This window comes from Papilio machaon, chromosome 21 (genome assembly GCF_912999745.1).
Source record: "Papilio machaon chromosome 21, ilPapMach1.1, whole genome shotgun sequence".
Classification (NCBI taxonomy): Eukaryota; Metazoa; Arthropoda; class Insecta; order Lepidoptera; family Papilionidae; genus Papilio; species Papilio machaon.
In genome coordinates this window covers 1,551,283-1,563,400 of record NC_060006.1, presented here as the reverse complement: position 1 = coordinate 1,563,400, position 12,118 = coordinate 1,551,283, and the positions used below count along the sequence as shown (strand labels likewise).

Genomic DNA, 12,118 nt, shown 5'->3' with positions numbered 1-12,118 from the left:
TTATATACACATTAGCTACTTGATCTCGATAGTGTGCGCAAAGTAAGGAAAACTGACGGAAAACTGGTCATCTCATGAATCGACCTTGAATTGTTAAGTGTTTAGCTACTCATTAGGTATATGTCTACAATAATGATTCCAGTGCATCTTGCCTTTTCCTCTAACCGTAGGTTTATATTGTAAAAAAAAACCATTATCTATATTTAAAAAAAATTGAGAGATGATGGTGTTTTTGTAATATATTTCGTCAGTGGCTCGAAAGTGACTGTATCACAAACCTGCCTATATATTGATAGCGTATAACATAATAGATAGGTTATCTTGTTATGATAAAAAAGGTTATGCAGAGCTCAGCCGTTTATTTACTATACGATATGATAGGCAAAGGCCTATATATTACATAATATTTTTAATACCAAGATCAAGCGTTTGGTAATAATAAATAACTATTATTATAAATATAGCTATTTACTATGTAATAGAACGAAAAATTTAATAATATTACCCACTAGAAGTCGCCCATGACTTCTTTAGAATTTAATAAAAGAAGCCTATAGCTTGCATCAGCTATACCTTCCCGTCTAGTCCCATCAAAAACGGTCCAGCCGTTTCAAAGATAACCCGGAACAAACGCGGCCGCGCAAAGGACACAGACAGACAGGAATATTAAAAAAATATTTTTTTTATTATCAGCAACACAAATACATCGTGTATGTTGAACACTCAAATGACCCTACGGAAAAGAGACACAGCGATCGTGGAGGGACTTGTGAAGATCGGTAAAGTCCCGTAATGCTCCTACCTTCACGACCATATTTTCTTGTAAATAAAAAAAATATGTAATTAGGAAAAATAACAACTAAATACTACATATTTCTTTAAACTTTGTATTTAATTCAACTAATGTTACAAAATGCGATCAAAGTTACATTAAACTAGTAGTTAAAGAAACCTATCTCCAAATAAATCTTGTCTATTAATACAATAATGTCGTAAAGAAACAAGAAATTAGTAATAAACATAATGCTGGTATTCTAATTGAGAAAGAATTATCACCACTTGTCAATGGAGGAGTCGCTTCTTTGCCGTCGTCAGCAAAAACCCTGCCCCAAACCGCGAAACTATACAAATCCCGTGTAAAGTTATTCAATTTTAAACTATAATGTGTCTTAAGTCCACCACCAGAGAGTTTCTTTTCGTATGTATAGTACTCCGGTTTCAATGGGTTTATAGCGACATCTAGTGAAACGGGGTAGAAAACTGAATCGTCCGCGTCTAGTTCTTTCACCCTTTGAGGAGTTGGCATTATTGCTGTTATACTCAACTCTTCAAATATGCCAGTTGTGTTTTCTTGGTAACTTGAGAATCTGTAATTAAAAATGTTGTTTGCGATACTAAGTAAGATAAGGTAAATGTCGCAAAAATCAAGTAATCATTGAATATTCCATTTGAATTTTAAACATGGCGGTCAACATACTATGGAGACTTAGGAGGACAGACATATAATGGTTTTATAAGCAGTACTTCTCAACTTAACGGCTTAATGCCTTTTTCTTGGACATCGATATCGTATTAGAGAGCAAATTGAATTGTTGTGGCCTACCTCTTGCCACACGTGTCCATGGTATCACCGATACAAGCTACCACTGAACAGATTCTGTTCCCGCCTGTTGCCATGCCAGAGAAGCTGCGTACTCCAGAAAACGCCGCTGCTCTGTATCTGTAGAACTAAACATTATTTACGTTTAATTAGTAAGAAATATTCATCAAAATGTATAGTACTCCTAAGTCTGATAATGGACTACCTCATACTCTTTCACGGTCGTAAAACTGGCAGTTGCCAGCGAATTTATCCGCGCCGAATTAAAAAAAATCTAGTAATAAATACAACCTATGTCACCCGGGGATAGTGTAGCTACCCAACAGTGACAGAATTTTTAAATCAGTTTAGTAGTTTCGGAGCCTATTCAATGCAAACAAATAAACAATCAAATCTTTAGTAGTTTTGGCGCAAAAGCGAGACAGATAGACAGTTTTACTGTCGCATTTATAACATTAGTAAGTATAGATATTTAGTAGTTTTGTAGACCCTTACAAAATTTGTGACACCGACGTTTCCTATTATTTCATTGTTTTTTATGCATTAAACAATTGTTGTTTGTCTCCAAATTTTGTTCGAAAAATATTATAGACTCTAGGAGTAGTGTCTAGGTAATAAAAAGTATCTAATAGTTATCTCGGTTACAAATAAAATAAAATAAATGAATGCAGATTATTTTATTGCGCAGTTAACAATGCAAATAAAACCTTGATGCGTTTTAAACGTCTTAAGTTAATGTATGGACTGGACTATAAACAAATTCAATTTGCACGGTTATTATTTAAAATTGATATTCCAAAATCCGAACGTGATGGAAAGCATAATAAATTACTTTAAAATATTATTATTACTTAAAGTTATTTAGTTAAAGTAAAAAAAGAAAGATTTTATTATTTTAATGACATTTATATTTCGAACAATTTCATGTGAAAAATATTTATCTCAGATAATATAAAACGATCCTTATAACAAACTTCAGTCTAATCTTTCAGATTGTATTTTCTTTCTTTTCCTTCTTATAAATCCAATCTTCAATCTCCAAGTAATTTTTCAAATCATCATCTGTAGGTTTCTTGTTATGATCAACATCTCTGTTATAAACACGACCCCAAACACCAAATGATACTAAGTCAGTTTGTGGTGCATTTAATTTATAAATTATATGTTCTTTATGTCCATTGAAATCTTTGCTTAAATTATTCTCACAAGACGATAAAACTTTGTTAGAAGATATCTTAGAACTTTCTAGAAATGTAAAATTCTTTGGTCTGACGGGGAATTTGTTGTTTGTGAAAGAGACTGGAAAGTAAACGATGTCGTCACATTCTAGTGACGTATTGTAATGATGGACACGTGACGTCATCTCTATCACTAAATCTTCTATCACCACATTGTCTTGTGTCATATCGAATCTGAAATATTCAATTAAACATTTATTTATATTAACCAAAGAATTTGAGATTATTAATTTAATTTTTGTCGGTAGTTGTTTTTGATTTATAATATTTTATTTATTACTGACATCGAAAAGAATTCTCAAAAATAATAAATTATTCTTTACGATCTTTAACAGTGGGTCTAGTATGAATATTTTCGACAATCGTCTTCGTATCGACATTGTGAATTATATCGAAATTATAAAAGTTTTAGGTGTAGTTTACGCTAGATACGGATTACAGGCGCTTTAAAAATTACAACATTTTGTTATGGTTAGTTTGATAAGATGGCGTGGATCACAAATATTCATGCTAGGCTCACTGATCTTTTTGTTAATAATCCTAAGATTCAATTGCTAAAATAACAGTACAAAAATATAATAAAAAAAAAGATGACATAATAATGTTAATTGTCACCTGTACGGGCAGCTTTTTATTGAGTCGTTTTTACATGCGACCACCGCGCAAGTCGCTACGCCGAGATCCTTCCGAGAATACGTATTAATACCGTCCTTAGCTAGTGCCATGTAACGTGGACCCTGGAAATGAAAAGAATAAATTCAATAACTCTTATCAAAATTCTAAAAACGTATTATGTTAACAGGAAAAATGGTAAAGATAAAATGACGAGATATTCCTCAAATATTTATTTAGCATTTACGTTTTTAAATGATGGGCAAATTATGATCGCTTATGATCGTAAGTGACCATAGCTAATTATAAAAGAAAAAGGTTACCAACATTTTTGTGAAGGAATAAAATGAAATAGAGAGAGAAAGACGTTGCAGAACGACGACGAGAACGTTAAGTATGAGTGTGGAGGGGTAGAGGTAGGCCTAGGAAGAGATGGATGGATTGCGTGAAAGGTGTCATGATCAAGAAGGGGGTGACAATGGCGATGACGGCAGACAGATTGATTTAGAGGACGAAGACCTGATGCACCGACCCTACGTAAGTGGGACAAGGTCAAGGAGATGATGATGAAAGACGTTGCATGGATTAGACATAGGAATACAGGCGTATTCTATGTAATCCTGGTATTTCTTCAGTTTAATCGAATGGATGATTGATTGAGGCATAATAAAAAAATAAAAGCATATGGTCTCCCATTTTGTGGTGTTTCAGTTACAACATAAGCAATTTCGATGGTAAAGGCTTAATGATCGATAAATTAGTTTGTGTTATTGTGTTACTTACCTTTGAAATGGTTATTGCATGCACTCATGCACTAAAACTATTTAAAAGCAATCACTAAGCTTCACTAAATTAATTTTTATATCGCTTTTTGTTATTAGATGCGCAGTACATCATACGCAATCAGTGGTGAAAAACTAAATAAAGGGTATTTCCTGTTAAGCAGATTGAGGTTAGGTAGGCTGATCGAACTAAACACCCAAAATAAACCCCATTTCTACCGTTATACACACGTACAATATCTATTTACATAAACATCACCAAAAATACGCGCATAATTCACGATTTGCAAAACTTCCAATAAACTAGCTAGTGCCTTTTAGAACTCAATTAAAAGCTAAATATACAAAAGGTTAATTACACCGTATACAAAGATCTTGAATTAGAACAACATAATAGTTAACTAAATAAATTAATAGATAAATAACAAGTAACAACATTATTTTAAATATACTGCATTTAGCAAAGCATCCTTACCTGTTCACCATCCTTAAGTTGCAATTTGACGGTGAACTTGCAGGAGACCTCATTGGTGGTGAGCGTGAACTCCTGGCTGCCGCTGACCAGGGGGCGACTGGTATGTGACGGCAGCGAGGGGTCGCTGATCAGCACCAAGCTGTCCAAGGCCTTAGGGTCGTCTCTTATAGGGCCTGGGTAGTCCTCCTTGATCTAAACACATGAAAAATATGTAATTCAAGACTTTCCTTCCAGTACCTTATGCACTTAGCAATTAAATTTGTGACCATTTGACGCAAATAAACTAATTACTCAGTAGTTTACCTCTCCCGGCACTTTAGGTACTTTTGCTACTAGAAGCCTAGTGGTGGGCACGCCTGGCATTATACTAATAAGGGAACCAGCTTTGCCTGAGTATATACCGGAGCCTGTAAACAAAAGCGTTAATCAGTTCCATATCTCCAAAAATTTTAAATAAGAACTCGTTTCTTAAATAAAAAAGAAAAAATTTATAGCACTGGCCAAAAAATTTCAGTTCTTCTGCATGTTTAAGAAAAAGAATGGGTTTTGTAGTTATAATATATAACTCACCAGCACTTCCCACTCTCACGTTGTTGGCGCCCGCAGCTAAGAAGTTGACGTTCATAGCGTACGTGTACGCCTCCTGAATTTCCACAGCTGCAATTTAAAACTATTGTAAACGAAAGGCAAGACACAAGGAAAGAAATTTTTGTCGTTACCCTAGCAAAGGTTTACGATATTTATCAAATTTAGATCTCAAAATTAAATCTCTCGCTTTTTAAGCTGAAATCTAACGATAAGATAAATACCTATAACGATAACAGAAAATAAAAAATAAATTAAGTAAAAATAGCGGACTTTCTATTGAAAAAATTCAACGTAGAATATTTTTAACGTATTAAAACAATAAGTAAGTATTTAGAAACTTGCAACACTTACCAGTCAAATACGGCATCTCAGAGAACCACATGGTAGTAAATATCACGTCAGTGATATTATATTTCTGGACGACTTGAACAGCTGGCACTTGGAACATAAGGTCAAAGCAGATGTAGTGGCCGAACCTCACCCCGAAGTCGGTACTGAAGACGCCCAGCTCCGGCTTCAAAGCTGGAGTACGAGTGAACTCGCCGAACAAATTGATTTTACGGTAACTGAAACATGAAGTAAATAAAATGTTAATGAAATCTGATAGGATTTTAAATTCTAATAATGAATTCTGTAATAAATCATTCTTTCAATGCAGCTTTAATGAAAAAAAAAGACCAAAAAGAGAAATCAGACAATCACGTATCTGAATTATGTCTGAAATTCAAACGTCTATTAGGTCAATTAATGACGGATGTTCTATCCAATTTATTAAAAGAAGGAAGAATTTTCATAAGTAGTAGGTAATAAATGAAGTTCAGGGAAGAACGATATCGGCAATGTAGCGTACTATAAAAGCTACTGCAGAACACTCAATACAAAATAAGAACTAACCGATCAATAACAGCGCCGTTTCTATCAAACACAACGTTAGTGTTAAACAAGTACTCCTTCTTTTCGGGACAGTACTCATCGGGTGCATCGTTGCAATCCATCACCTCTTGTACATTGATCACCACGTAGATTTGGTGCTCACGAGCTGTTGCAGACATGGATACTAGAATCTGTAATAAATTATTATTAGTTTAGTTTCGACTGTAGTAACTCTTGTATGCATTCACTAAGCTATAGCGTTCGCATCGTCCTTAACATCAGGTATGATTGTGATTAAGCGCTAGTAACAATAATGTAAAAAAATTAATACATATTGTCTCTGTTTTGTGTAGGAGAATAAAGAGTACGGCATCTTTATATATATATATATATATATATATATATATATATATATAAAAGAAAATCGTGTTAGTTACACTATTTATAACTCAAGAACGGCTGAATCTATTTGACTGAAAATTGGTGGGCAGGTAGCTTAGAACTAGGAAACGGACATAGGATAATTTTTACCCTGTTTTCTATTTTTTATTCCGCGCGGACGGAGTCGCGGGCAAAAGCTAGTTATTAATAAAAGTGCCACAGAAATGGAATTCTATGTTTCCACTGTAAGAATTGTTTTTTCGTTTGGTGTTGTGAAGACGGCCGTAAGAATTTCTTGTCCATGCCTTTTTTTTGTATTTTGCCTTTATTATATTTTGACTTATTTATTTTTTGTTATAAAATCATAACTTTCATATAAACTAGGTATTCACCTCAATGATACTCAAGTTTGTTTATCTATTTCAATTTCTATATTGGCTATGTAGTACAACATTGTTGTGTCTATTTGCAGAAGTAAATAATACTCTATTCATTTTGCGGAATATATACACCGTGCCAAATAGACTGACATTGTAAACAGCACGTAATATTGCTTCGTAATACTCACTTCGTCATATAAGTCGGGGTTCAGAGCTGGTATGGGATATGTCTTGAGGATTCCGTGAAAAGGAATCAGAATACGGCGTTGTCCTCTAGTGAGGGTCATCTCTGGAAAAACTATTATATCTGCATTCTGAAAGCAATAAACAATCATGTTGTTTTAATATGTATAATGAATGTTGTGTCCTGTGCCCTTACCGTAAGTTGCCATAGCGACATATATTATAGGTAGCTAGCTACAATTGCAAGTCGACGACGACTTACTAATATACCTTTTAATAAACATAACATTTTAATGATCTTGCAAGACTGCACAGTATGAGGACGATATCTTTAAGCCGATTCACGGAAGAAGACTCCAACTATCTCTAACATTTTACTTTATGAATTATCCACAGATAATTTATTTGTATTTATAAATATATCAATAAATAGTTTAATATTCTAATCACCTTTTCCGCGGCCTCTTTTATCAAATTAATATAGTTCTGTACGTTGGTGGAGACATTGGTGTTGACTTCGTACTCCACCACAGCTGCTATGTAGCTGTCATCTTGCGGCGTCGATTTCTGAAAACAAAAACAGAAACATAAACAAAGAAAAACATTTTATAATTCATACTGTGCTCCCAAAAGAAAAGCCCGTGGACTTTGCTTAAAAAGTAAGTCATCTAACCACTAGGTTATGGAAAATAATTTGCTGAATTAAAAAACAGAACAGTTCATAGGTCATTTTAATAAAATATTTATAACCTCAAATAATGTTTGGAATATAACACTGTTAATGAAGAATAAATTGTTAAATTAAATGAAATAAAAAAATAGTAAAAGAGCATTATAAATATTGTAGTTTATTTACCTGTTCCGAATAAAAGACGAGACAAAGAAACAAACTTGATATAAACAATCGCATTGTTCAGGGGAAAATATACTCAATTGCATGAAGTTTTAAGAACTAATTTTATATTAAAGTTGGAATCACATAGAGTTTAAATTTGCTTGTTGTTATCTAGACATGTTTATGTACAAGTATTTACCGCACGGACTCCCGTTTAGAACTGTCTGTGTTCTGACCATGTTGTCTGATGCCAGGAAAACATATAACATAAATATAAATCAACCTTCGCAGTATCCATTGAACTCAGTGCGCGGTATTTTATAAATTCTACGGTACGTTACTTTTGAAACGTAAAAAACATATTATCATCTCGCTTACTCTGTATGAAGAAAAAAGTGACAACAATATGTTTTAGGATTTTTTTAACAAAAGATATCGTCATCCCTGTCATTATCTTTGGCTAAATTGTAAATACTTTGTCTTGTTACTATTGTTATTTGTATTTTTTGTTGTTATTTTCTTGTACTTTTAATTGCAATTATTTTCCAAGCAGTTTATTATGGGACTGATACCTTCATAAGAACCAAAGTACCTATAAAAATAAAAATAAAAAATCTTTGGCAAAACAGTAATAAAAAAAGTTTAGACAGGGATTTTGGTCTCTGAAACACACGGTAAATGAAGATATATTTTATTTATGGATTTCGATGGATTAAAAAAACAAAGTACACAGACCTGCAAAGAAATCCCAAATAGACACGGTATAAAAAATAATAACAAAGGAGACACGATTACGTTTGAACGAAACATGCTGCGAGATTCACTATGATAACTAATGATTAAAGGTTACATGAAGTACTTTATATATAACTCACACATAATCAAGATATCTGCAGATTTATTTCTTATCAATATTCTCGTTTACACGCTTACGAATTAATGCTCATTAAAACATATATAAAGTTCGTTATATACTATTTTCAGTCCAATATATTGAGAGGGTCGATGTTATTTTTGAGAAAATCATCTTGAGTCGCTCTTAGTAAATATAAGACGCAGATTAAAGTGTTCCCGAAACATTTTACTGTCGACTTGGCCCTTAGGAGGATTTGCGCAATACAATGTCAGAAGTTCGTACACAAGCAAGGGTAGTTGATATTTTGTTCTTTCCTCGCCAAAGCCAGTCGCTTGTTGCCTGTTTGTCGAGTTCGTCGTGAGAAAAGTAGCTGCGATTTTGCAACTAAAATTGCAAACGTAGAAAGGGGCATAAACTAAAATTTTAATAATGTTATTGGCAGTTTAGGAAATTAGAAATTTTCGTAAAGACTAAGCCCATGTTCGAGGTCGGTTACTATGCAATGATGCAAAAATATTGTTGTAAAGCATGAGCTTTACAACAATATTTTTACAATGTTTACTTTAGGACAATGGAAACAGTGTCGCACGTATGTGCTAGGGAGACGGGACTTCACCGGAGCGACGACTCATCTTTAGAGAACCTAGCCTCTAATTACACTATTGCACATTCAGTTGTTACGCTTTAATATAATTTTCCTTCTATTTCCATAGATAATTATTCGTAGAAACACACACAAAGAAAATTATTTGGAATAGAAATAAAAGTTTTCTATTTTACCTATTTCAATAAAGAAATGGTTGAGGCTTTACAAAACATTGTCCTACGTTTTGTTCTCAATACTATTAATATTTTTTAGCTTCAACCATTTATCAAAATCATTATTTTTCCATTTTACAAACTACATTACATTCATGCCGTGGACTTTTTCAAAGTCAAATCCAAATTAATCCTACATTAAAAAAAGATTTATCAAAACCAATTTATAAAACATCTTACTAAAGGCCTGTTGCAAAATGTCCAAGTAAATTCTGAATATTGTACTTGGAACTTTTTTGAAAAATAAAGTCGTCTTTAGCATTCCATAACCTCCAAATAAGCTGTGAAACTATTTTCACAGAAAATACTATGACAATTTATTTGTTAGTTATCTAGTACTTTACTTGGACATTGTGAAACAGACCCTAATACAGTGAAACTGCACGTTATTGAGATAAAGTGACATAGACATGCTCATATCTAACAATCAAATCTTATCAACTAATCCTCAATTTTGTTCCTTCACTTTTTCTCAATTATACGCTAAAGTTACATTTGTATTAAACTTTTTTCTTCACGGATAAGGTTTTGATAAATTTTGCCACAGATCTATATAAATAAAGCTATGGGAGCTTTTAACTTATTTTTTATTTAAAAAAAATGTCGTCATCGGAAGAGACTGGCTGATAAGAAAGTTATTTTATCTCTTTTATTGGCAACACGATAACACAATTATAATTTTATCATATTGGATTCTTATTTTAATCCCTTTGTTCCTTCCTATTTTTTTAAATATCTGGAGAATCCTTCGTCTTAAAATATTAGTTGATTCAGCGATAATATTTTTTTAATTCTGTTCATCATTTCTTTTACTTTTACTCGTCAATGTTTATTTAAAATTGTGACGTCATATCAGTATAAATCAGTCAAGGCCTCATACGATGTCAAATATTTTTTATCTATGTTTTTATCTGATAATAATTCAATTGATTTGATATTTTCAATGAACTTTGTGTCTTGAACATTTGTTGTCACGTAGTGGATACTGTTAGTATGTATAATATTACTAGCTGTCGCCCGCGACTCCGTCTGCGCTGAATTAAAAAAAAACATTATAAGTAACCTATGTGATCTTCCAGACTATGTTCCGTTGAGCTGTTCCGGAGATACGTTAGAACAAACATCGATCCATACATCCATCCATCCATCTAAACTTTCGCATTTATAATATTAGTAAGATTAACTTTAATTTAAAAATAAAGTTCTAGTAAAACGTGAATTTTAAATAGTTTGGCACAGACAGAAATATTTTTAATATAGGATTTACGACAGTAGAGTCAACGTTATTTATTTTTAAATTCGTTTTGTACGTGGTTTAATTTATGTGAGGTGGTAGGCTTAGGATGGAATTAAAAATGAAATAAAAATGTAGCAATTTATTGAAGATTGTACTGTTCTAGGCATGTGAGTCGCGCTGCGTGGATTGTTTGGAGTGCTCCAGATGACTGCGTAGACTCTGTGTGTTCAGTTTGTCTCTGCGGAGCGCCTGCGAACGCGCGCGCCGCCGGCCCACTTCAGAACGTAGGCGTCCAGCGCCACGACGTCGTTCTACTATACCTAATTAAATCAATAATCACATTATATACAGCATAGATAAGACGTATATACAACTACGACTTGTAATTAAATATGTTTTACAAAAATCATTCAAGAGATATTGCTATTTAAATTTAACAGGCGTTTTCAGTTGTATTGTAATACATGTATTGTAGTACTTAAAAGTAGTTTTACCTTAAAAACAGAACAAAAATCATTTGTAAGTACTGTGTTCTCTTAAATATGAAGAAAGTAACTTGATATTAAATTATACATAACATTAACTCACCTTCCCTATCGACTTCCGTGGAACTTTTACCTCGTCGCCGCCTCCTCTCCTTGTCCCGCTCGAAACTTTCGAAGGACTCGCGGCTAGCGCGCATGACTTCCTGGTACTGCTCCATGTAACCCTGACTGAACATCGCGTCCTCCAGTTTCTTCCCCAGCTTGGTGTCCAGGGAAAAGCCCAGAGATTTAGTCAACGGATAATCATTCACATTCAAGTCTTTTAACTTCGATGCTCTTAATCTTAATGGATTCTGGAATAATCATATTATAGTTAATCAATAAGTACGAAACAAGCTTACTTACGCATTTTGTATAAAAATACACACTTAAATAAGTTGTCTCTTCACAAAAAAGACTGTGCATTATAAAAAAAACATTAGATATTTGTGTAACAATCCTACATATACGGTATAGTGTGTAGTATATAAAATCATATCAGGGACTGAAAATTACCAAGGCATCTTTTTTATTTGTTTCTTTGCAAGGATAACGAGCAAGCAATATATATTATTCAATAAACCACAGATAATAGTAAATTACAGGGAATAAGAACTGTAAAAAACGCGAGAAAATCCTTCAAACGAGTTTAATTCATATTAATTGTTGATTTGCACCAAATCTATTTTATTTTTCGCATCACATTAAAGCATTGTTAATGAAATTCGTGTAACC

At 33.1% G+C, this 12,118-nt stretch overlaps 2 protein-coding genes across 5 annotated transcripts; both read right to left on the bottom strand.

Moving 5' to 3' along the window:
* Nucleotides 1–955: 955 nt before the first annotated feature.
* Nucleotides 956–8,768, bottom strand: LOC106709937 (vanin-like protein 2). 4 transcript variants are annotated; one of them, XM_045683046.1, is made up of 10 exons: nucleotides 8,683–8,768; nucleotides 7,563–7,679; nucleotides 7,118–7,243; nucleotides 6,190–6,359; nucleotides 5,647–5,861; nucleotides 5,278–5,364; nucleotides 5,011–5,114; nucleotides 4,708–4,899; nucleotides 1,604–1,728; nucleotides 956–1,367 (listed from the first exon to the last, which is right to left on the bottom strand). In XM_045683046.1, exons 1-10 carry the CDS (start codon nucleotides 8,755–8,757, stop codon nucleotides 977–979), a joined length of 1,602 nt encoding a protein of 533 aa, XP_045539002.1. In that variant the 5' UTR covers nucleotides 8,758–8,768; the 3' UTR covers nucleotides 956–976. The 4 variants fall into 4 exon arrangements, with proteins under 4 accessions (XP_045539002.1, XP_045539003.1, XP_014357347.2 ...); XM_045683047.1 differs by lacking the exon at nucleotides 8,683–8,768 and adding an exon at nucleotides 7,969–8,184 and having other exon boundaries at nucleotides 959–1,367; XM_014501861.2 differs by lacking the exons at nucleotides 956–1,367; nucleotides 1,604–1,728 and adding exons at nucleotides 2,572–3,012; nucleotides 3,454–3,575.
* Nucleotides 8,769–11,018: 2,250 nt separating this feature from the next.
* Nucleotides 11,019–11,706, bottom strand: LOC106709932 (the record flags this gene model as incomplete). Its single annotated transcript, XM_045683048.1, has 2 exons — nucleotides 11,019–11,179; nucleotides 11,448–11,706. Coding segments are annotated over 2 exons (420 nt in total), but the record flags the coding sequence as incomplete, so codon positions are not given.
* Between the last annotated feature and the right edge of the window lie 412 nt (nucleotides 11,707–12,118).

What these genes read in the sequence shown, in the direction of transcription:
- LOC106709937 (XM_014501861.2), bottom strand. Translation starts at nt 8,757, where the DNA reads ATGTTTCGTTCAAACGTAATCGTGTCTCCTTTGTTATTATTTTTTATA. An exon ending in ACCCCGACTTATATGACGAA is followed by an intron (nt 6,360 to 7,117) that starts GTGAGTATTACG and finishes AATTTATTACAG; the next exon opens with ATTCTAGTATCCATGTCTGC. An exon ending in ATAAAAAGCTGCCCGTACAG is followed by an intron (nt 3,013 to 3,453) that starts GTGACAATTAAC and finishes TGAATATTTCAG; the next exon opens with ATTCGATATGACACAAGACA.